The sequence below is a fragment of the Cnephaeus nilssonii genome (genome assembly GCF_951640355.1).
Source record: "Cnephaeus nilssonii genome assembly, chromosome: 9".
Taxonomy (NCBI): Eukaryota; Metazoa; Chordata; class Mammalia; order Chiroptera; family Vespertilionidae; genus Cnephaeus; species Cnephaeus nilssonii.
Window position 1 is genome coordinate 725,020 of NC_137080.1, and position 20,835 is coordinate 745,854.

Here is a 20,835-nt window from a genome sequence, read left to right on the forward strand (position 1 = left end):
AACACACAACAGTGGGCACGTGAAGGGGGCGGGGCCACATAAACACTCTCAAGAAGTCAGGTGAGGACGGAGGAGGGGCCACGTGAGGATGGAAGGGGTGCAGCCAGGAGCCCCCAGAAGCTGAAGAGGCAGGAAGGACCCTCCCCTGGAGCCCTCCGAGGGAGCACAGCCCGACACCCTGATTTCAGATTCCGGCCCCAGAACGGGGGAGCACCTGTTCCTGTTGGCTGAGGCCAGTCTGCAGTCATCGGAACAGCAGCCCCAGGAAATAGACCCTCCTTTGGGGGCTTTGACCGGGTTCTGGGAACAGCTGAGCCCTGTGCCCCCGCAGGGGAGACCCCTAGACCGCTCATTGGGGGGCTCCCGGGGAGACCCATCCCTGTGTCTGTGCCTCGGCCCTGCCTCCCGCTCCCCCGGGGGCTCCTGGGCAGTGACCGTGCAGTGGGCGCACCAGGCAGGCTGCTGGTGGGGAGCGCAGGCCACGGGCTCAGGGACTCCCCGCCCCCTGGCCCAGCCCCCGGCTGCAGGGTGATGCAGGGCCCCCCCCCCAGCCCCGCTCTCACCTCCTGCCTTCCCCCTCGTGAGTCCAGCCTGGGCCTCGGCTTCCTGGAGCACCGGGGTTGTTGTGCCCATTTTCTAGATGCCAAAACCGAGGCCCACAGAGGGGAGCAGAGGCTGAGAGTGAAGAGGGAAGTCAGAGATAAAAGAGCATCTTTACACAGGCACGGCAGCCTGGGGCCATTCGGCGGGCACCTGGTGTGGCCGTAAATGTAGTTCATCCCGAGAATGTGTGGGCACGGGGCACACCCCTCGGGGAAGCAGGAAGGTGTGCCGTGCCCTCGCAGACCCGTCTGGGACGGAGAACACGCGGGGAGGTGGCCGTGGGACCGAGTGTCCGTGAAGGCCAGGGAAAACTCCCAGTTTCCCAGGATGCATCGCCGCAGCCTTCCGACCTCCAGGTGGGCGGATAGAGGTGGGTCCCTCTGGCCCTTTTCTGAGTTCAGTGAGCCTTCAGCCGGGTCCCCGCCAGGCCAGGTGTTTCTTTGTTCAGGGAGAAGACAATGAACCGCGTCTCACACACACACACACGCACACGCACATGCACACACACGCACACACGCGCGCACACACGCACACACACGCACGCACGCACACACGCACACGCACACACACACCCGCTGAAAGGCTGGGCCTCGCTCCCGGGCGGGCGGGGCGCCGTTCCCTCTGGAGTCTCCCCCTGAGCGGGCACTCGGTGTCCATGGCGCTGATCAGGCCGCTGCTCCTGAGCTGGGAGTGCAGGCGGAGCTCCTGGCGTCACTCTGCTCGGGCGGCTGGGCGGCGGGGTGTCAGGCAGAGGCACCCCCTCAGGTGCAGCCACGCTGCTGGCTCCCTCGGGCAAGGGCACCCCTCACCACAGACCAGAGGGGCTAGGATGGGGTCACGCGGGAGGAGGCCCAAGATGACTGGGGTGCTTAGGAACAGAGGGAAGGCAGCCGCAGAGAGGGTGGCCTGGTGAGGACGAGGCAGAGACTGGAGTGGGGCGTCTGCCGCCAGGGACCCCACCGGGTGCGGCGGGCCAGGAGGAGGGAGCCGCCCACGGGGAACAGCCCCCCAGGAGGCCGGTGAGGCCTCTTACGGCTCAGAGGACAAGCTGGGGTTCCAGGCTAGAGGCTCAGGAAACGGGGACGTTGGCATCATTTTCCCAGAAGCTTGTAAACAAACAAAAACGAACCCCCATCCAGGACCGGACACACCATCCCATAGGGACCCTGGGCCCCGGGCCCGTCTGGAGCTCCCCGGCCTCGTGGCTCCTGTGGGTCCAGGGGGGGGCGGGGCTGAGGGCGGGGGCGGGGCTGAGGGAGGGTCCGGGGGCGGGGCGGAGGGCGGAGCTGGTCCGGGGGGCGGGGCTGAGGGAAGGGTCCGGGGCGGGGCACGGCGGAGGGGGCGGGGCTGAGGGGAGGGACCGGGGCGGGGCACAGCGGAGGGGCGGGGCGGGTGGGCGCCTTCGGCCAATCGAAGCCGGGCGCCCCTCCCCCCTGCGCCGCCCCAACAGCCCTGGCTCGCGGGGTTCCTCCCAGACGCCAACCGAGCGGGGGTCGCGTTCACGCCGGGTCCCCGGACCCCCACCCTCAGCCAACCCCGGACCGGGACCCGAACCTGGACCCCTACCCCGACCAGGACCCTTATCCGGATCCGGACCCCCACCCGGACTCCAACCCGGATCCCGACCCCGACCCGGATCCGGACCCAGACCCCGACCCGGATCCCGACCCCGACCCGGATCCCGACCCGGACTCCAACCCGGATCCAGACCCAGACCCGCCCCCAGACCCTCTCCCAGACCCAGACCCCGGACCTGGAACCGTGAACCCGGCCCAGACCCCAACGGGGACCCCGCAGGTGAGCGCGCCGGTCCCAGCGACCCGCCCACGGACGGGGTCCCGGGACACGGGCACTGGCTGGCCCGTCACCGGGCCGTGGCTGTTTGGGGTTTGCGCCCCCAGGTCCCGAGCAGAGGGTTCAGGAGGCCCCGGCGCCGGACACACACACACACACACACACACCCCGCCAAGCCTCGCCCCGCCCTCCCCTCCCCTCCTCTCCCTCCGCTCCCAGCCTCCCCACCCCGGGTTCTGTCGTCCCAGGCAGGGGTGCAGGTGCGGGGTGCCCTGGCGCCCCCCTCCTCTGTCCCCTCCCGCACCCCCCTCCTCCAGGGGTGGCCGGGTTTGGGTTTTCTGAGCCGGTTCCAGGAGGTAAAGGGGCTTCCCTCCCGCGTGTCGGGTTCCCAGAGGCGTCGGTTTCTAACACCCAGAGCATCGGGGAGACCCGTGGACGGAGGGGCTGCCCTGCGGGGAGATCCCCCGGGACTGGGGATGGACAGTGTGCGGGGCGCGGACAGTGACAGATGACACCTTGGCCTTAGGCACAGCTGAGGCTACCTCCTCTGTCCGGAAGTGAGGCTGCTGGGAGGGTCCCCTGTGAGGCTGGGGGGGGGGGTGTGGTCGGGGGGAGGGCGTGCTCCCACCTGCGGGGCTTTTCCTGGTCCTGTGGGTGGGAGCCGCCCGCTGGGAGCCCTTCCTGAGGCACCTCAGCCCAGAAGGTGAGGAGACACGTGAGCTGGTCCACTCCCTCCTCCCAGTTCCGCGTGCGGTGGGGGGGGGGGGGGGGGAGCAGGCCCCTCTTCCGGGGAGGAGTAGGGGCAGAGGGGAGCCAGCCAGGTCTGGACAGGATGGACAGTGTGTGAGGGGGCAGGTGTGAGCGTTTGAGGAAAGCAGGCTCCCAGGCACACCCCTCCCTGTCCCTGCTCATTCCTCGGCACTTGGTGGCTGGGATCACGGTGCCACGAAGCCCGGAGGCCCAGCCACCAGCAGAGCTGGGTTTGGTTACGCCAAGTGCCGGCCCCTTGGGCTCAGGTGGGCATTGGTGTAGGACACGGGCTGGGAGGCTGGGGGCAGGCGTGAGGCCCACCACCTGGGACACGGACCCCAGAGGTCGGCTCGGGTCGGAGGCGCTCTGTCTGGGCGCCGGGTGAGAGCGGCTCTTCAGAGATTCGCCAGGTGCTGGTCCCGCACCTGCTCAGGACCTGCCATGGATGAGGGATGTGGACTTGAACCTCAGGAGACCCAGGGGCCCCAAGACCGAGGCAGGGCTGGGGGCCCGCCTTGCTGTCAGGGCAGGGCCTGCCTAGCTGTGCCCCTCCCACGTTAGCCGGGACGCCGGGGCCATCTCCTCGGCCTGTGCTGCCCCGACCCCAGGCCCTGGAGAGGGTCTGTGTTTCACTTCTAGAACACGGTCCCCCAAACGCTGGCTGCTGGTTCTGAGGGGCTCTGAGCAGCCGGGCCAGCCTGGGTGGGGGTGCGCGTCAGCTGGGGAAGCGCATGGCTAACCGCACGTGCACGCTCCAGCACATCCTCACGCGTGGGTTAAGCCCCACCCAGGGGTCAGCGAGTAGCGGTGGTTTTCCTGCAGGTGGGCGGGGCCTGAGAGGGGCAGACAGCCGGGTGGGGGCTCCATGCGCTCCCTGCCGACGTGGCACACGCTCTGTTGATGGGAGCAGAGCTGTGTCGGCGTGTTGGCGAGGCCCGGTGCTGGTCCGAAGGCTCGGTGCTCTCAGCATGGCCTCCTCGGCAGAATCTCACCTTCTGTTCTCAAACAGCCGGGACTTGAGGTGGCTCCGGCCCCTGCTCTTCCGGGCGGGACCCAGGCCTGGGACGGCCCGGAGCTTAGCTCGCCCTCCTGCCCGGGGAACCGGTGATACTGTGACCTGGGCACCCCGTGGGGGTGGGGCACGGGGCCCCTCCTGCCTCTCCCGTCACCCCCACTCCCGCACCCTGGCTCCCGCAGCCCGGCCTCCACAGGGCCCCCCCTGACCTGTTGGTGCGGGAGGCCTGGCAGGGGCTGGTGAGAGCGGCCAGCTGCACGGGAGGCCGCTGGGAGCCGTGCAGGCCCCCCAGGACCCGCCCAGGAGGACGGGGCTGTCATCCCCGGCGGCTCCTCCTCCAGGTGCCCTCGCAGGGCCCGGCGATGGCGGCCTCAGCCAGCGGCCCTCGTGGAACCGGCCGCGGTCCCTGAACTGGGGCAGCACACGAGCTGCGCCCCCTCCCAGGAGGCCCGGCGCTGCCCCAGGCCAGCCTGGCCCTCTGTCTGTCCTGTCTGTCCACCCCGGAGGTCCTCCCGGGCCACCAGTTCACCAGACACACCAGGCCCTGGTAAGAGGGGCTCCCACCGGCCCCTGGGCCTCCCTCTCTCCCTCCCCCAGGCCTGGGCTGACCCGCTCTGCCATCTGCCCCCGAGCCACGTGGCCCTCCCCCCAGACGCACCGTCCAGCTAGACCTCGGCCTCCCCAGAGCGTGCTGCCCGCGTCCTCGGCTCTCCGGGAATGAGATGCTGGGCCAGGCGGCCGCCCGCCGGCGTCTGCATCGCCAGGACACGCGCCAGACCTGCCCCTGGCGCCTCAGGCCGCTGGTCCCCGCGGTCGGCTCTGCTGTCGCCTGAATGGGTGGCCTGTCCCGAATGGTGGTGTGTGTGCAGTTTTTAAACACTTTGACCTGACAGTGTTGGTCTGAAGCTCATCGTCCTTTCAGTCGTTCTGTCCCCGTTCCCTGGCCCGCCGGCCCCTCGTCCTGCTGTCCCCAGCTGAGACCCCGGCTTCGGGCTGTGACCCCCGTCACTCACCCATGAGCCAGGCACCTGACCTCCCTCACAGCCCTGGGCCCCTCCCAGGTCAGAGGTCAGCCAGCCGGTGGAGACTGGTCTGCACCCACAGCCCAGCGCAGCCTGGCAGACGGGACGCGGCCCCAGCGTGTGGCCCCCACACCTGGCTCAGCCTTTGGCCAAAACCCATTTTACTTCGCCCAGCGTGTGTGTTCTCAGTGCTGGGTCCCCACGAGCCCGGGTGCTGGGGCGGCGCAGGGTCCAGTGAGGGCACATGGTCAGTGGGTCCAGCGGTCAGTGGGTCCAGCGAGGGCACATGGTCAGTGGGTCCAGCGAGGGCACATGGTCAGTGGGTCCAGCGAGGGCCCGGCGATCAGTGGGTCCAGTGAGGGTACGTGGTCAGTGGGTCCAGCGAGGGCCCGGCGGTCAGTGGGTCCAGCGGTCAGTGGGTCCAGCGAGGGCCCAGCAGTCAGTGGGTCCAGTGAGGGCCCGGGGATCGGTGGGTCCAGCGAGGGCCCAGCAGTCAGTGGGTCCAGCGAGGGCCCGGGGGTCAGTGGGTCCAGCGAGGGCCCAGCAGTCAGTGGGTCCAGCGAGGGCCCAGCAGTCAGTGGGTCCAGCGAGGGCCCGGGGGTCAGTGGGTCCAGTGAGGGCACGTGGTCAGTGGGTCCAGCGAGGGCACATGGTCAGTGGGTCCAGTGAGGGCCCGGCGGTCAGTGGGTCCAGCGGTCAGTGGGTCCAGTGAGGGCCCGGTGGTCAGTGGGTCCAGCGGTCAGTGGGTCCAGCGAGGGCCCGGCGGTCAGTGGGGACTGAGATGACATGTGGCAGCATTAAACTTCTTACTAAACGGAACTGAAGGAGGCTGGTGCTCCTGTGGCTGAGGTGTGGGCAGGGGAGGGGGGAGCTCAGGGCCTGTCTGTCCGTCTGTCCATCCTCTCCACACAGCCCTGCAGCTCACTGCTTCCTGGGGCGGGACCTCCCAACCCTAAATTAACAGGTGGCAGCCAGGCTGGTGTCTGTGCTGGGACCCAGTCCTGGAGGGGGAGGAGGAGGGGGAGGGGGAGGAGGGGAAGGAGGGGGAGGAGAGAATGCAAGAATGCAAAGAATCTGGTCTCAGCTGAGCTGAAGGGGGAGGAGCCAGGGCAGTGGGAGGGGCCCCTTAATTAACCGGTCACTCCTCCCCCTCCCTCCTGCCGTCCAGCACCTGGAAGGACAGATGGGGAGTGACCCAGGGTCCTCTGCTGCCCCAGCTACTGGAGCTGTGACGGTGGCGGCGGGGGGCAGGGGGGGTCAGACAGCAGCCCCCCGTGTCCCCCCCTGGAGCGGGGACCCAGGCACGAGCACACCCGACTCACCCCACTGAGAACAGCTTCCGCCTTCAGCAAGGCCCTGCCCTGCAGTCAGTGTCATCTCTACCGCGGGGACCACGTCCTTCCCGGCTTGGCTAGGAGGGGGGACCGTCCTGGGACTGGGGACCAGCCCCCGGCCCTGCAGCAGGGGAGCCCAGCACACACCAAGCTCCAGCTCCGTCCGCCGCTGACACCTCTGCTTCTGGCCCACGCCGCCCCCAGGTCTGGGCTCCCCACGTCTGGGCCACATTTCACACCCTGTAGGGCAGACGCAGGCGCCGGGGTGGAGGCTGAGGAGGCCGGGCAGGCGGGGGTCACGCACCTCCACTCCTCGAGGCCCGGGTCAGGGGGCGGTGCTGGTGGTGGGAGCTGGCCGCCCCCTGCCCCCCGAGCCCCTAACTGGGCAGTGGGCAGCTCGCCCTCCAACTCAGAGGCGCTGTTTCTGAAACGGGCGCCCGCGGGGGCCCAGGAACCCTGCGTGGCGCATGGAGGGTGGACGCGCGTTAGCAACTGGGCGGCGGGGGGGACGCAGTGACAGCCAGCCCGGCGCTGTCCTCGAGGCTCCGCCAGCTGCACACATAGGCACAGGCACGCATGCACACGCACATTCATGTGCATGCACACAGCACCCACGCGTGCTCACGCACCTGCTGGGAAGGCCACCGCTCTGTTGTATAACTTGCCATGTATGTTAACAGCTTTGCTGAGGTCAGAGCTACACACTATAAGACACATTGACGGCAACGACAGGACGCATTTTGGTAAATGTCCCACGGAACGTCCCCGCCACGGACCCTTGTACCAGCCGTGGGGCCCCTCCAGCCGGGCAGCCAGGCCCCCCCGCCCAATCCCGGGGTTGCCTTTCCGGGCGGTTCCGGCTCCTGTAAAAGGGGGTGTGGGCAGCTCCTCCCTGGCCCCGTGATGGTTTTGAGACTCGTGCACGGTCCGTCCGTACTTTGCGCCTTTTTATTGCTGGGCGGTTGTCCCGCATCGTCTCACGGACCTGGACTCGTGCCGAGGTGCAGCAGCTCTGTCTCCGGACGCCCGCAGGCCGAGGTGCTGAGGGCCAGGCATCCGGGAGAACTGGGCAGAGAAGAACCCTCAGGTGACGTGACGTGTGAGGCCGGGACGGGGTTAGGGACCCGCCTCCCAGCTCCTCCCAGACCTGAAACCACGGCCCCAAGGCATCACATGGGCACTGGCCTCATGTCTGCTTCCCCCACGAGGGAAGCTGCCTCCTCGGTGAGCGGGCACAGCGGTGCTGGGGGGCAGGTGCGCGGGCGGAGCGGCCCTCGGGGCCCTGGGCCCTGAGCCTCCAGGAAGTGAGCATCAGTCCCTGTTCTCGGCCCCTGGGGGCCTGCCCACTCTGTGTCCCTGTCCCCCCCGCTGTCCCGTGTGTCTGCGTGGGCGTGGCCGAGGCGCCAGCTCCCTCACGCCCTGCCGTGCGCGGGCACCTGAGGAAGGGGTGGCCACTGACGGCCGTTATGACGGGAGCGCCGGTGACCTTGTCCGTGGGCCACAGGCCACCACGCCAGCGGTTTCAGGGAACACGTGAGCTGGGGACACACGAGGGCCAGGGCCTCCGCTGGTGGTTTTGCCTTTTTCAAAGTCGTGGGGCTGACGGCTCACAGGACCACACGTCAGGGACGAATTGTTTTGCATTCAGCTGAGGGAAGAGGACAGGGATGGGCCTCCCAGGTCCCAAGTCTGCAGGGCAGCCTGGGGGGGCCCTGAGACCCTGAGGCCCTGAGTCTGAGCGGAGCTGGGGCAGGAGCAGGAGCTGGGGCAGGGGCAGGAGCTGGGGCAGGGGCAGGAGCTGGGGCAGGAGCTGGGGCAGGGGCAGGAGCAGGGCCAGGAACTGGAGCTGGGGCAGGGGCAGGGGCTAGGGCAGGAGCAGGAGCTGGGGCTGGGGCAGGGGCAGGAGCTGGGGCAGGAGCAGGAGCTGGGGCAGGGGCAGGAGCTGGGGTAGGAGCTGGGGCAGGGGCAGGAGCTGGGGCAGGGGCAGGAGCTGGGGCAGGAGCTGGGGCAGGGGCAGGAGCTGGGGTAGGAGCTGGGGCAGGGGCAGGAGCTGGGGCAGGAGCTGGGGCAGGGGCAGGAGCTGGGGTAGGAGCTGGGGCAGGGGCAGGAGCTGGGGCAGGAGCTGGGGCAGGGGCAGGAGCTGGGGTAGGAGCTGGGGCAGGGGCAGGAGCTGGGGCAGGGGCAGGAGCTGGGGCAGGAGCAGGAGCTGGGGCAGGAGCTGGGGCAGGAGCAGGAGCTTGGGCAGGGGCAGGGGCTGGGGCAGGAGCAGGAGCTGGGCAGGAGCAGGAGCTTGGGCAGGGGCAGGGGCTGGGGCAGGAGCAGGAGCTGGGCAGGAGCAGGAGCTGGGGCAGGAGCAGGAGCTGGGGCAGGAGCTGGGGTAGGGGCAGGGGCAGGGGCAGGGGCAGGAGGGGGCAGAGAGCGGGGAGACGTGTGCACACCTCTAACCACAGGGCCAGACCCCGGGCAGCAGGAGGCCAGCACCTGCAGTGGTTCTCACACAGGATGGGCAGGACGTGACCAGGGCCATAGGAGAGTGGCTCTCGGTTCCTGCGGCCGAAGGGACTCCGTGGCCTGCAGGGGGGCCTGTGTTTGGGGACAGGGGCCACAGCTCTGATCCACTTTGCTCGGTGACCGTGTGCAGGAGGCTGGGGGGGGGGTCCCCACTGCCTCTCCAGGTCCCTCGCAGTGTCCCTGGTGTGGGCGTCTGCGTCCGGGCATCTGCGTGGCCTCTCCCGTCCCCGAGAGGAGGCGTGGCCCGGGAGTCGCTGAGGGGAGGGAGGAGGCCCAGCAAGTGTTTATGTGCATTCCAAGCTGCTCAGCCGGCATTTACAGCTGGACCTTGTCCCGCTGGGCGGCCGGACCCTGGCCCTGCCCTCGTCCTTCCCCAGCCAGGAGCTCCCCACGGCGCCCCGTCCTCGGGAAGCCTGCCGCTGGGTGAGTTTGGGGTGCCGTGCACCCCAGCCGTGGCCGGACGGAGGGGGAGGGCCCGTCATGTGGTGGCTCATGTGGCCCGTCCCTCCGGTGGACGCAGACCACGGCTGCGGGGCCGCCCTGCCGTCCTGACCGCTGTCTCCCGCAGGAGCGGCCCCGGCCGGAGAGATGGCCGTGCAGGGCAGGGACGTGCTGGTGCTGCTGCCCACGGGGGAGCGGCTGCGGCTGGTCCTGGGGGTGAGTGCTGAGGGGGGCTGTGGGGGCTGTGGGGGGCTGAGGGGGGCTGTGGGGGGCTGGCTGAGGGGTGAGCCGGGGACGTTGGGGCCTGTGCTCATTGCCCTCCCCTCTCTGACTGGATCCTGTCACTTCGTTGTTGTTGGTCCTCATCTGAGGGTGTTTTATCCATTGACTTTAGGGAGGGAAGGGGGGGAGGGAAGGGGAGGGGGAGGGAGGGAGGGAAGGGGAGAGGGAGGGAGGGAGGGAGGGGGAGAGGGGGGAGGGAGAGGGAGGGGATAGGGGAGGGGGGGATAGGGGAGGGAGGGAAGGAGAGGGGGGAGGGAGGGAGGAAGGGGGAGGGGGAGGAGGGAGGGGGAGAGAGAAACATGGATGTGAGAGACCGTCGACAGGTTGCTTCCCGCACGTGATCCAGCTGCAGTCCAGGTGCATGCCCTGGGCCAGCACTCGAACCCGGAACCCGGAACCCGGCTCAGCCCTGCTCTCAGGAGGGGCCTGGCGATGGGTGGGGGTCAGGGCCCAGCGGGGGCTCCGGGGCCCCAAACTCCGCACCCACCAGCCCGGGGTGGAGCCATCGCGCCCTGCTGAAGGCGGGGCCTCCCGCCCCTCCGGTTCTCCAGGCTGCCCTGGGTGGGTGGGGGGGGGGGGCCCTGGTCTTCAGTCACCAGGACCTGGGCGCAGGCTGCCCTCCCCTCCTGGCCCCTTAGGGGCCGGGCTGATTGGCCGCCCTGAGCTGCCCCCTCCGGCAGGTGCAGGCCACGGGGCGTGAGCTGTTCAGGCAGGTGTGTGACGAGGCCGGCATCAGGGAGCCCCACTTCTTCGGCCTCTGCGTGGTCAGAAGTAAGTAAGCTCTGACCTCCGACCCCACTGGGGCTGAGTCTGAGGGACCACTCCCTGCTCTCCCGGCCCCGGGAGCCACGTCCGCTCCCGACTCCCTCCTCCCGAACCCGGCACCGCCGCCCCCTCAGCCCTGGTGCTGGCCTGGCGGCCCCCGGGTCCCTGCTGAGCCGGCCCCGTGTGCACGTGTGGCCTCCCAGCAGGATGCGGCCCCCGCCCTCGGAGGTCCCGGCTCCCCGAGGCCTGAGCGGCGCAGGGGTCCTCCCAGCAGCTCCCCTCTCTGCCCCCCCCCCCCCCCCCAGACAGCGAGTACCTGTTCATGGACCTGGAGCAGAAGCTCAGCACGTACTTCTCCAAGGACTGGAGCCGGGAGCGGCCGGAGGTGCGGCCTGTGGCGGCCGGGCGAGGCGCCGGGCGGGGTCCCTGTGCCCGGGCCGCCCTGTGCCGGTGGCAGCCGCTGCCCCGTGTCCCCGTGCCCAGAGGGAAGGCGGCGGGCGGCCCGGCCGCTGAGACCTGAGCGGAGCGCGGAGCGGGGGACGTGTGGCGGGGGCTCCTGCGCTGTCCGCTGTCCGTCTCAGGCCCCTGCTCGCCCCCGCAGGGCAGGAGGCCCCGGGCCCCCTTCGTGGCCTTCCTCCGGGTGCAGTTCTACGTGGAAGACGGGCAGCTGATCAGGTACGTGCGGGCCGCGGGGCCCCGAGTGAGGAGGCCGCCGGGCCAGGCTGTGCGCCAAGGCCGGGGCCGCATCCCGGGGCGCAGCCACCCTCTGATCCGGGACGCGTGCGGCGCTGAGAAGGTGGGGCTGCCTGACGCGGGTGGGTGGTTCTCTAGGCGGCACGGGGGCAGGACGGGGGTGGAGGTTCCTGCTCAGCCTGGGGCTGTGGGGGCGTCCAGGGCAGCCGAGCCCCCTCACCGCCCGCCGCCCCTCCCAGCACCCGGACGGGCCGGCACCTGTACTACCGCCACCTGCGGGAGCGGGTGCTGCGCTCCCAGGACGCCCGCCGCGAGGAGGCCTACTTCCTGCTGGCCGCCTACGCGCTGCAGGCCGACCTGGGCAACCACCGGGCCCGCGCCCACGTGGGGCGGTACTTCGAGCCCCAGGCCTACTTCCCGCAGTGGGTACGGCGTGGCGTGGGGCTGGGGGGGGGCAGCCGTGGGGTGGGCACGGCGGGCGGCGGGGCAGGAGGGCCTCATGGGCCGCGCCCTGTGTCAGGTCATCGCCAAGAGGGGCAGCGCCTACCTCCTGAGGCACGTGCCTGCCCTGCACCGCGAGCAGCGGGGCCTGAGCCCCCGGGAGGCCGAGCTGCGCTTCATCCGGGAGGCGTGCCGGCTGGAGGACGTGCCCGTCCACTTCTTCCGGCTGTTCCAGGTCCGGGGCGGGCGGTGGGCTCGGCCGGGGCTGCCCGGGCGGTGGGGGGGGGGGGCAGGTGGCGGCCGCGGGGCGGGTGACACCGGCCCCGGACGGGGACCCACGCAGCGTGCGGGCGGCCCTCGCGGCGGCGCTGCGTCCTGGCGGCTCCGGGGAGCAGTCACCGCAGGGCGTGTCCGTGTCTGTCCGGGAGCCAGCGGGGAAGGGCTCTCCCGCAGCAAGGCCGCCCCACGCCCCACGGACAGGGCACCAGAGGGGCGTCCACCTCCTGCTGTGAGTCCCGGCAGCGAGTCCCGGCAGCGCGGCGCCGGCTCTCCGGGGAGTTAGGACGAGGCCCGTCACGGGGAGAGGAAGTCAGAGAGCAGGAGGAGGAACGGGGCCGATCTTCCCTCCAAGGAGGGAACAGAAGGGGCCTGGGGACCCTCTTGTCCCTGGGGAGCCCTCGCCCCTGACCCCCCAAGGGCTCTGACCTCTGACATGGTGTCCTTTAGGATAAGAAGGAAGAAAGACCTACCATTGTCCTGGGGCTGACCCTCACAGGAATGCAGGTCTACGAGGTGAGGGGGGAGCCCCCGGAGCGCCCCCAGGGCTGGTGCCCGGTCGCCCGCCGCTGACCCGGGCCCCGGGCCCCGGGCCCTGCAGGAGGCGAACCACACTCGGCAGCTGCTCCACGACCTGCCCTGGCGCCGCATCGGGAAGCTGGCCGTTCTGGTGAGTCTGCCGGGGCCGGGAGGGGGGCGGTCTCAGCCCCGGGCCCGGGCAGCCTGGCCGTCCACCGTCCCTGCCCTGGTGCCCAGCCTGGTGCCGTGCGGGGGGCGGGAGACCACCCCACCCGGGACGGGCTGTCCCACGGCCCCGGCCGCTCTGGCTCCTGAGGGGGCGAAATAAAGGGAACGAGGAGGCAGAGATGCACGGGGGGGCCAGCGGCTTCCAGGCACCCACCCCGGGTCCCAGCCCCACAGGCCCCTGGGCCAGCCGGCACTCGGCACGCGGCACTCGGGGCGAAGAGCAGGGGGCCCTGAGGCCTGGGGTCCGTCCAAACGTGCACACCCACCCCCGCCGAGGGGGGTGCCTGGACTTCTCATAACCTCGAGGGGGCGCCCGCTTGACTGCCCCTAAACACGCACCTGCCCGTGGGTGAGATGCGCCAACAGGAGCCGTGGCCGCTGCCCGGGCGGGATATGGCCGCAGGTTCACACGCCGCCCTGTCGTCCTGGGGTCCTCGTCGATCCACCTTCTCCTCCTCCAGGGAAAGAAGTTCAAGATCCAGCCCGACGGGCGGCCGGCCCGCAAGCTGGAATTCTACACGGGCTGCGCCGTCCGCTCCCGGCACCTGCTGCACCTGCTCCGCGCCAGCCACCAGCTGCACCTGGCGCTGCGGCCCGCGCTGGCCCAGCTGCGGCAGGAGGAGGCCCAAGGTGGGCGCCGCCCCCCCGCCCCCTGCACTCCCACCCCCACCCCCCTGCATTCCCCCCAGCCCCCCTGCACTCCCCACCTCCATCCAGGTGGGCCTGTCACCTCCTGGCCTAGGGCGTGGGCGTGGCCTCCTGGCAGGCATCCCCTCGGAGGACCTGGTGCCTGGTGGTGGTCCCCTCCTCCCGCCCCCTGTGGGGAGCCCTGTGCCAAGGGGGGGCCTGTGGGACGAATTCTCCAGGGGGCCGAGGGGTGCGAGTGCGTGAGCATGTGCGTGTGCATGCGTGTGTCTGTGCATGCGTGTGCACTCCTGCTTGTGTGTGTGGCTGCTCAGCGGTCCCGCCCAGACAATGATGGGAGCCCCGGGCCCTGCGTGGGTTTACCAGTTGGGGTGACACATCCCACCGGCGGCCCCGGCTGTCCCCGTGGACAGGCAGAGCGCCGGTCTCCGCACTCCTTCCCGCACGCACTCCGTCCCTCTCTGCAGAGAAGTGTTACCGGGAGATGTACATCAGCGACACGCCGGAGCTGGACCTGCGCCCAGCGGGCAGCCGCGACAGCCGGGGCAGCGGCCAGCGGCTCCCCCGCCGCCTCTCACTGCTCTCGGCCGACAGCCACGGCAGCTCCCGCGCGTCCGGCGTGGAGCCTGGGGAGATGTCCGTGGACGAGCCCCCCGGGGCCGCAGCCCTCCCCGGGGAGGGGGCGTCCTGCGGCTCCAGCCTCGGTCCGAGCAGCGGAGACACGGCGGGTGACGGCGGCGGCCGGCCCGAGGGGGACACGCAGGACCTGGGGCCCCCGGGGAGCGGTGAGTGGGCGGCTCCGCCAGCACCCGGGGCACCAAGCAGTGTCGCCGCGGAGGCAGGACCGCGGTGCCTGGTTCCTGACGGGCGGCGTGGTGCCTGGGCAGAGACGGGGGTCCTGCGAGGGGGGGGGGCGGGGGGAGGTCCTCCGTCCTCGGTGCCGCTGACCGCAGGGCCTCGGCCGCCACGCCGCCTTCGGGGTGGGCCGCGTGCGCAGGTCTCTCCCTCGCACCTGCACCTGCCCTGGCGTCCAAGTCCCCACAAGCGGCTGCGCCCCGTCGCCCGGCGCGGCCTCCCCAGCAGCTCCCGGCGGGACTCCCGCCGTTGGTCCGGGGGTGTGGGCGCTGACGTGGCGACTGCGGGACCAGCCTCAGGGCCCCCCCCCCAGGGCCACCCGGGTTACGCAGTGCCACCCCGGGCACCCGGGGTCGGGAGGTTGGGCCAGCGCTGTCCCCGCTCACGCCCGCCCTCCCTCCCTCGCAGCCCCTGGCCCCCGGGCGGTGGCGGTGGTGCGGGTCACGCTGGTCAGCATGCGGGGCTGGAGCGCCGAGGCCCTGCACCAGGTACGGCCCCCGCCGTGGCCCACCCCACCCCATGGGGCCCAGTGTCCCCCTAGGCCAGTGGTCGGCAAACTCATTAGTCCACAGAGCCAAACATCAACAGCACAACGATTGAAATTCCTTTTGAGAGCCAAATTTTTTAAAATTAAACTTCTTCTAACGCCACTTCTTCAACATAGACTCGCCCAGGCCGTGGTGTTTTGTGGAAGAGCCACACTTAAGGGGCCAAAGAGCCGCATGTGGCTCGTGAGCCGCGGTTTGCCGACCACGGCCCTAGGCCCATAGGAGGGTCCTGGGCAGAGACCCCGGAGCCGGAGCCTGGCGGGGGGGGGGGGGGGGAGGGGATGGGGGGCGGTTCCCCTGGCCTCAGCGCCTGAGTGACACTGGGGCTGGCAGCGCGGGGGCCTCTCTGGCCGTGTGCTTGGTGCGGCCGTCCGCCTGCACCACCACGTCTCCGCCTGTGGGTGCCCACGGGGCCGGGGGGGGGGGGGGGGACACAGCTCCACCTGCAGGAGGTCAGGCCAGGGGTTCTGGGTGCCCAGGCAGGCAGGCGGCGGGGGGTCCGGGCCTGGCTGGGAGCTGGCCTGGAGGAGATGCCGGGAGGAGGAGGGACGTGGAGAGAGAGAGAAGCTGGCCAGAGACCAGGGTGGGGTCTGCCCGCGTGGCTGGGGCTCCCGCCAGGCCTCTGAGGTCAGACCTCCCTGCACGGAGCAGGTGGCCCGTCCAGGGCCCGTGGCCGGGACCAGGGCAGCTCAGAGCCGGGCCGGACGGCTCCTCCCACGGGAGGGGGTGCTCCTGACCCCCAAGATGCTCCCAGACCTCATTCCTAAACTCCCCGTCCGATTGGTTAAAACAAGAAAACCAGCCCGGGCCAGCCCCTCTGAACAGGGGTGGGTCAGCCTTGGGGAGGGGGCCGGGCGCCCCACGGAGACACCAGCTCCCCCTGGTGTGAGACTCCATCCCGCGAGGGCCCCCGTGACAGGACAGGGGTCGAGGGCCCATGTCACACCGCGCCGCCCCGGGACAGTGGGGCGCAGGGCCGGCTCCACAGTGTCCCGAGGGAATGCAGGACTCGGGGGGAGTGTGGGGGTGGCCAGCGGGGACAGCCGGCCCGGGGCCGAGGCCGGGGCGCAGGGGCTCCGGGGTCAGCACTGGGTGGCGGGGACAGAAGGAGGAGCATCCTCCGACGAGCTGTGACCGCACAGCGAGCGGGGAGGAAGCCACGCGGGACCCACCTCGAGTCTCCCCGCAGATCCCGGGGGCGGCCTCCCCCCGCGCCCACGCCCACGCGGACCAGCACAGCCGCAGCCTGGAGGACGTGCGTCCGCGCCCCGCCCCGCGCGCCGCCCGGAGGCCCGTGCCCACCCCGCGCAGCCGCCCTCGCGGCAGGTCCGCGGCCGGCCTCTCCCTGGACCTCGGGGAGGACCAGCGCCCGGAGGAGGTCGTGGTGTAGCCCTCGTGGCGAGGCTGGGTCCACCCTGCAGGGCCCACCCGCTCCACCACGTGGGGCTCCAAACACACGGAGGGGCCCGCCCACGTCACGCGGCTCTGCGCACGCGGGCTCAGGGGCAGGGTCTGCTCACATTGGACGGCTCGGCCCACGCAGGGCTCTGCCCGGGACGCAGGGCTCCGCCCACGCAGCCAGCTCCGTCCACGGGGTGTGGCTCCGCCGGGTCGGCCAGCCTCGACCCCCATCCTGTGCTGGTGGCGCCCGGCGCCGGGGCCACCGAGGCCTCAGGCGCTTCCTCTGGCGTCTCCGCGTCAGGTGTGGAACCCCCCGCCGTCAGCGCTGGAGGAGAGCAGCCCCTCCGGGACCACGGAGGGAGTGGGAGCTGGGCTTGTCCCAGGAGAGGCCCCAGGTTCCCGCTGCACAGACCCGCGTGGACGGTCAGCGAGCGCAGGGCTCGCAGGTTCCCTCGGCCACTCTCCAGGGCAGGCTGCTGCGAGCCGGGCCCCGGACGCGGCCCTCTGTGGGCCTGGCCCAGCTCTTCCCCCAGACCTCCCGGCAACGCCCCTGTCCACCCTCGGAGCAAGGGCCCCAGCCCCCAGCGGTGTGCCCCCTGATCCCCCGAGCTCACTGATCCCCACAGGAGGCTGGCACAGCGGTGTGGGCCTGGTCCCCCGAGCTCACTGATCCCCGCAGGAGGCTGGCACAGCGGTGTGCCCCCTGGTCCCCCGAGCTCACTGATCCCCACAGGAGGCTCGAACAGCGGTGTGCCCCCTGGTCCCCCGAGCTCACTGATCCCCACAGGAGGCTGGCACAGCGGTGTGGGCCTGGTCCCCCGAGCTCACTGATCCCCGCAGGAAGCTCACACAGCGGTGTGGATCCTGGTCCCCCGAGCTCACTGATCCCCGCAGGAAGCTCGAACAGCGGTGTGGGCCTGGTCCCCCGAGCTCACTGAACCCCGCAGGAAGCTCGAACAGCGGTGTGGATCCTGGTCCCCCGAGCTCACTGATCCCCGCAGGAGGCTCGAACAGCGGTGTGGGCCTGGTCCCCCGAGCTCACTGATCCCCGCAGGAGGCTCGAACAGCGGTGTGGATCCTGGTCCCCAGAGCTCACTGATCCCCACAGGAGGCTGGCACAGCGGTGTGGATCCTGGTCCCCCGAGCTCACTGATCCCCGCAGGAAGCTCACACAGCGGTGTGGATCCTGGTCCCCAGAGCTCACTGATCCCCACAGGAGGCTGGCACAGCGGTGTGGGCCTGGTCCCCCGAGCTCACTGATCCCCACAGGAGGCTGGCACAGCGGTGTGGGCCTGGTCCCCCGAGCTCACTGATCCCCACAGGAGGCTCGAACAGCGGTGTGGGCCTGGTCCCCCGAGCTCACTGATCCCCACAGGAGGCTGGCACAGCGGTGTGGGCCTGGTCCCCCGAGCTCACTGATCCCCACAGGAGGCTCGAACAGCGGTGTGGGCCTGGTCCCCCGAGCTCACTGATCCCCACAGGAGGCTCGAACAGCGGTGTGGGCCTGGTCCCCCGAGCTCACTGATCCCCGCAGGAGGCTCGAACAGCGGTGTGGGCCTGGTCCCCCGAGCTCACTGATCCCCACAGGAGGCTGGCACAGCGGTGTGGGCCTGGTCCCCCGAGCTCACTGATCCCCACAGGAGGCTGGCATAGCGGTGTGGGCCTGGTCCCCCGAGCTCACTGATCCCCACAGGAGGCTGGCACAGCGGTGTGGGCCTGGTCCCCCGAGCTCACTGATCCCCACAGGAGGCTGGCACAGCGGTGTGGGCCTGGTCCCCCGAGCTCACTGATCCCCACAGGAGGCTGGCACAGCGGTGTGGGCCTGGTCCCCGAGCTCACTGATCCCCGCAGGAGGCTGGCACAGCGGTGTGGGCCTGGTCCCCCGAGCTCACTGATCCCCACAGGAGGCTGGCACAGCGGTGTGGGCCTGGTCCCCCGAGCTCACTGATCCCCACAGGAGGCTGGCACAGCGGTGTGGGCCTGGTCCCCGAGCTCACTGATCCCCGCAGGAGGCTGGCACAGCGGTGTGGGCCTGGTCCCCCGAGCTCACTGATCCCCGCAGGAGGCTGGCACAGCGGTGTGGGCCTGGTCCCCGAGCTCACTGATCCCCGCAGGAGGCTGGCACAGCGGTGTGGGCCTGGTCCCCGAGCTCACTGATCCCTGCAGGAGGCTGGCACAGCGGTGTGGGCCTGGTCCCCCGAGCTCACTGATCCCCACAGGAGGTGAGGGCAGGTTTGGGCCGGTTGGGGGGGGGGGAGGGGCGGTGCCGCGAGGCTCACGGGCCGGCCCTCATTCCCTGCTGTGGAAGGACATGAGGACATACCAGGCAGATGTAGTAAAGATCCAAATACACACGTGTGCGTGCACCAGGCTGGCCTGTGCAGGTGGGCGGGGCCGGGCGGTGGGCGGGGCCACACCCAGTGTAAACCCATCCACTGGGGCTTCACCCTGGGGCCGCTGGGTGGACAGAGGGCGGGACAGACCAGCCGGCCCCGCGGAGCTCACATCTGTCTAGGCTGCAGCTCAGCGGCGCATCGTCCCTTAACCAGTGGTGGCGGGTTCGACTCCGGCCAGGGCACAGCCCGGGTGGCAGGCTCCGTCCCCGGTGGGGTGCGCAGGAGGCAGCGATGGGTGTTCTCTCCCCCTCCCTCCTCGCTCTGAAGTCAGTAAACTCGTGTAAGAAACCACCGTCACCGGGTTCCCGCGTGGCCAGCACTGCGGTGGGGGCCCCGGCGGGAGGGCCGGGCAGGGGGCCGGGGCCGGAGGTGGCCTCACCCGCCCCGTCTCCCTCATTAAACGGGCACCGCCTGGCAGGTCAGTGCCGGCTCGGCAGGTCCTCGATGGCACGGAGCCGGTCACGGTGTGGCCTGGGCTTCCTGGCTCCAGGCAGTGCCTGGTGCTGCCCCCGGCCCAGGGCCACTGAGGACACAGGCCTGCGGCCAAGAGCAGGAGGGTGCGGGAGCTGGGCAGCCAGGTCAGGGCCCGCACCCGCCCCCCCCACACACGCAAGCTCACGTGCACGCACATGCACACGCACGCACCGACATGGGGAGCCGCCCCCCACCCCCCCCCCCCAGTGCCGGCAGCCGGGGAAGCCTGCACCAGGCCCACTGCCTGTGTTTCCCCGGCCTCCCTCGCTGCCACAAGAGGGCGCTGGCGGCACGTGCGAGGCCTGGGCCTGGGCATTTGTGGGGGGGGGGGGGGGCTGGAGACTGGACGTGGGGGGCCTGCTGGCAGCTCAGGGCTGTGTGGTTTCTGACCCGCCTCTGTGGGTGCAGGTCGGAGCCTCACGTGCAGACTCAGCTCCCCCTCATTCCTGACCCAACCCCCCAGGTGAAGGTGCGGGCGCCAAGGGCCGCGGGGGGCGGGGCGGGCCCAGCGCCCGTGTCCTCCGCAGACAGGAGCAGGGCGGGCCCCGAGGAGCCACGGGAGCCTATTTCTGTCCGTCCTCTGGCCTGTGGGCGGACATGGAAATCAGGCCCCTAACCGCTGCGTCATCTCTGGTTGTCCAGGCAAGAGGGGCCTTGGCCCTGGCCCCTGACCTCCCGGGCAGCCTCCCTGCCCTCCTCCCCACACCCCCAGGAGCCAGCCCGGCTCTCAGTCAGGAGGGGGCGGAGGGGGCGGAGGGGGCGGAGGGAGGGGCGGAGGCTCCTTGGAAAAGTCAGAAAGAGAACCTTGCCCAGCCGGGGTGGCTCAGGGGTTGAGCACTGACCTATGACCCAGGAGGTCAGGGTTTGATTCCCGGTCAGGGCATGTGCAGGGATTTGGGCTCGAGCCCCAGTAGGGGGCGTGCATGAGGCAGCCGATCCATGATTCTCTCTCATCATTGATGTTTCTCTCTCTCCCTCTCCCTTTCTCTCTGAAATCAATAAAAAATATATTTCTTTAAAAAATTAAAAATAAATAAATAAAAGAGCATCTTTTCCTTTTGTGTCCAAAGGTCTCGTAGGCAAAATGGTCTCAGGAAACTGGGTCTGAACCGTGGGGAACGGGTGGTGCGTGAGGGGCAGGTCCGGGCTGGCTCCCTGCCCCCGAGGAGTGGTGACCGCTCCGTGACGAGGCGTGGCCCGCGGACTGTGGTGCACGTGGCAATGCCCACGCCCTCCCCGCTCCGTGACGAGGCGTGGCCCGCGGCTGTGGTGCACGTGGCAATGCCCACGCCCTCCCCGCTCCGTGACGAGGCGTGGCCCGCGGCTGTGGTGCACGTGGCAATGCCCACGCCCTCCCCGCTCCGTGATGAGGCGTGGCCCGCGGCTGTGGTGCACGTGGCCATGCCCACGCCCTCCCCGCTCCGTGATGAGGTGTGGCCCGTGGGCTGTGGTGCACGTGGCCATGCCCACACCCTCCCTCGCTTGTGTCGGTGTGGCTGGAAGGACGGCCACCAGGTCCCTCTGGACGCCCAAGAAGCAGGTGGAAGCTCAGGAAAATGTAGTCAGAAATGACCCACCCCCCCAGCCTGGCTGGCCAGGTTTGGACAGAGGTCAGAGGTCAAGCTCGTGGCCCTAGACTTAAGGACCCTCGAGGGCTGGCTCACGCCCACTCCTGGGCAGCCAGCAGGGCTTACTGGGCCTGGGGCTGGTGCTGGGCCTGGGCTCCGGGCGCTGTGTGGCTGCTGACCTGCTGACGTGGGACTTAACAGGGAGCGGGCAGTGTGGTTTGGCAGGAGCTGCCGGGGCAACCTGGGGGGGGGGTCCCCCAGGACACCCCAGTGT

General features: G+C 70.5%; 1 protein-coding gene across 2 annotated transcripts; it reads left to right on the forward strand.

The window, feature by feature from the left end:
• The first annotated feature begins 8,922 nt into the window (after window positions 1-8,922).
• Window positions 8,923-17,636, forward strand: FRMD1 (FERM domain containing 1). 2 transcript variants are annotated; one of them, XM_079780232.1, is made up of 13 exons: window positions 8,923-9,452; window positions 9,598-9,686; window positions 10,433-10,523; window positions 10,823-10,902; window positions 11,119-11,192; window positions 11,450-11,636; window positions 11,731-11,886; window positions 12,378-12,443; window positions 12,529-12,597; window positions 13,136-13,304; window positions 13,787-14,104; window positions 14,583-14,662; window positions 15,912-17,634. In XM_079780232.1, exons 2-13 carry the CDS (start codon window positions 9,618-9,620, stop codon window positions 16,110-16,112), a joined length of 1,560 nt encoding a protein of 519 aa, XP_079636358.1. In that variant the 5' UTR covers window positions 8,923-9,452; window positions 9,598-9,617; the 3' UTR covers window positions 16,113-17,634. The 2 variants fall into 2 exon arrangements, with proteins under 2 accessions (XP_079636358.1, XP_079636359.1); XM_079780233.1 differs by having other exon boundaries at window positions 8,923-9,686; window positions 12,378-12,434; window positions 15,912-17,636.
• Window positions 17,637-20,835: the final 3,199 nt, after the last annotated feature.

Bases quoted from the DNA above. Each gene is read 5' to 3' on its own strand.
- FRMD1 (XM_079780232.1), top strand. From the start codon at position 9,618: ATGGCCGTGCAGGGCAGGGACGTGCTGGTGCTGCTGCCCACGGGGGAG. The intron at 13,305-13,786 runs GTGGGCGCCGCC...CCCTCTCTGCAG, and splicing joins GCGGCAGGAGGAGGCCCAAG to AGAAGTGTTACCGGGAGATG. The intron at 14,663-15,911 runs GTACGGCCCCCG...GTCTCCCCGCAG, and splicing joins GCGCCGAGGCCCTGCACCAG to ATCCCGGGGGCGGCCTCCCC.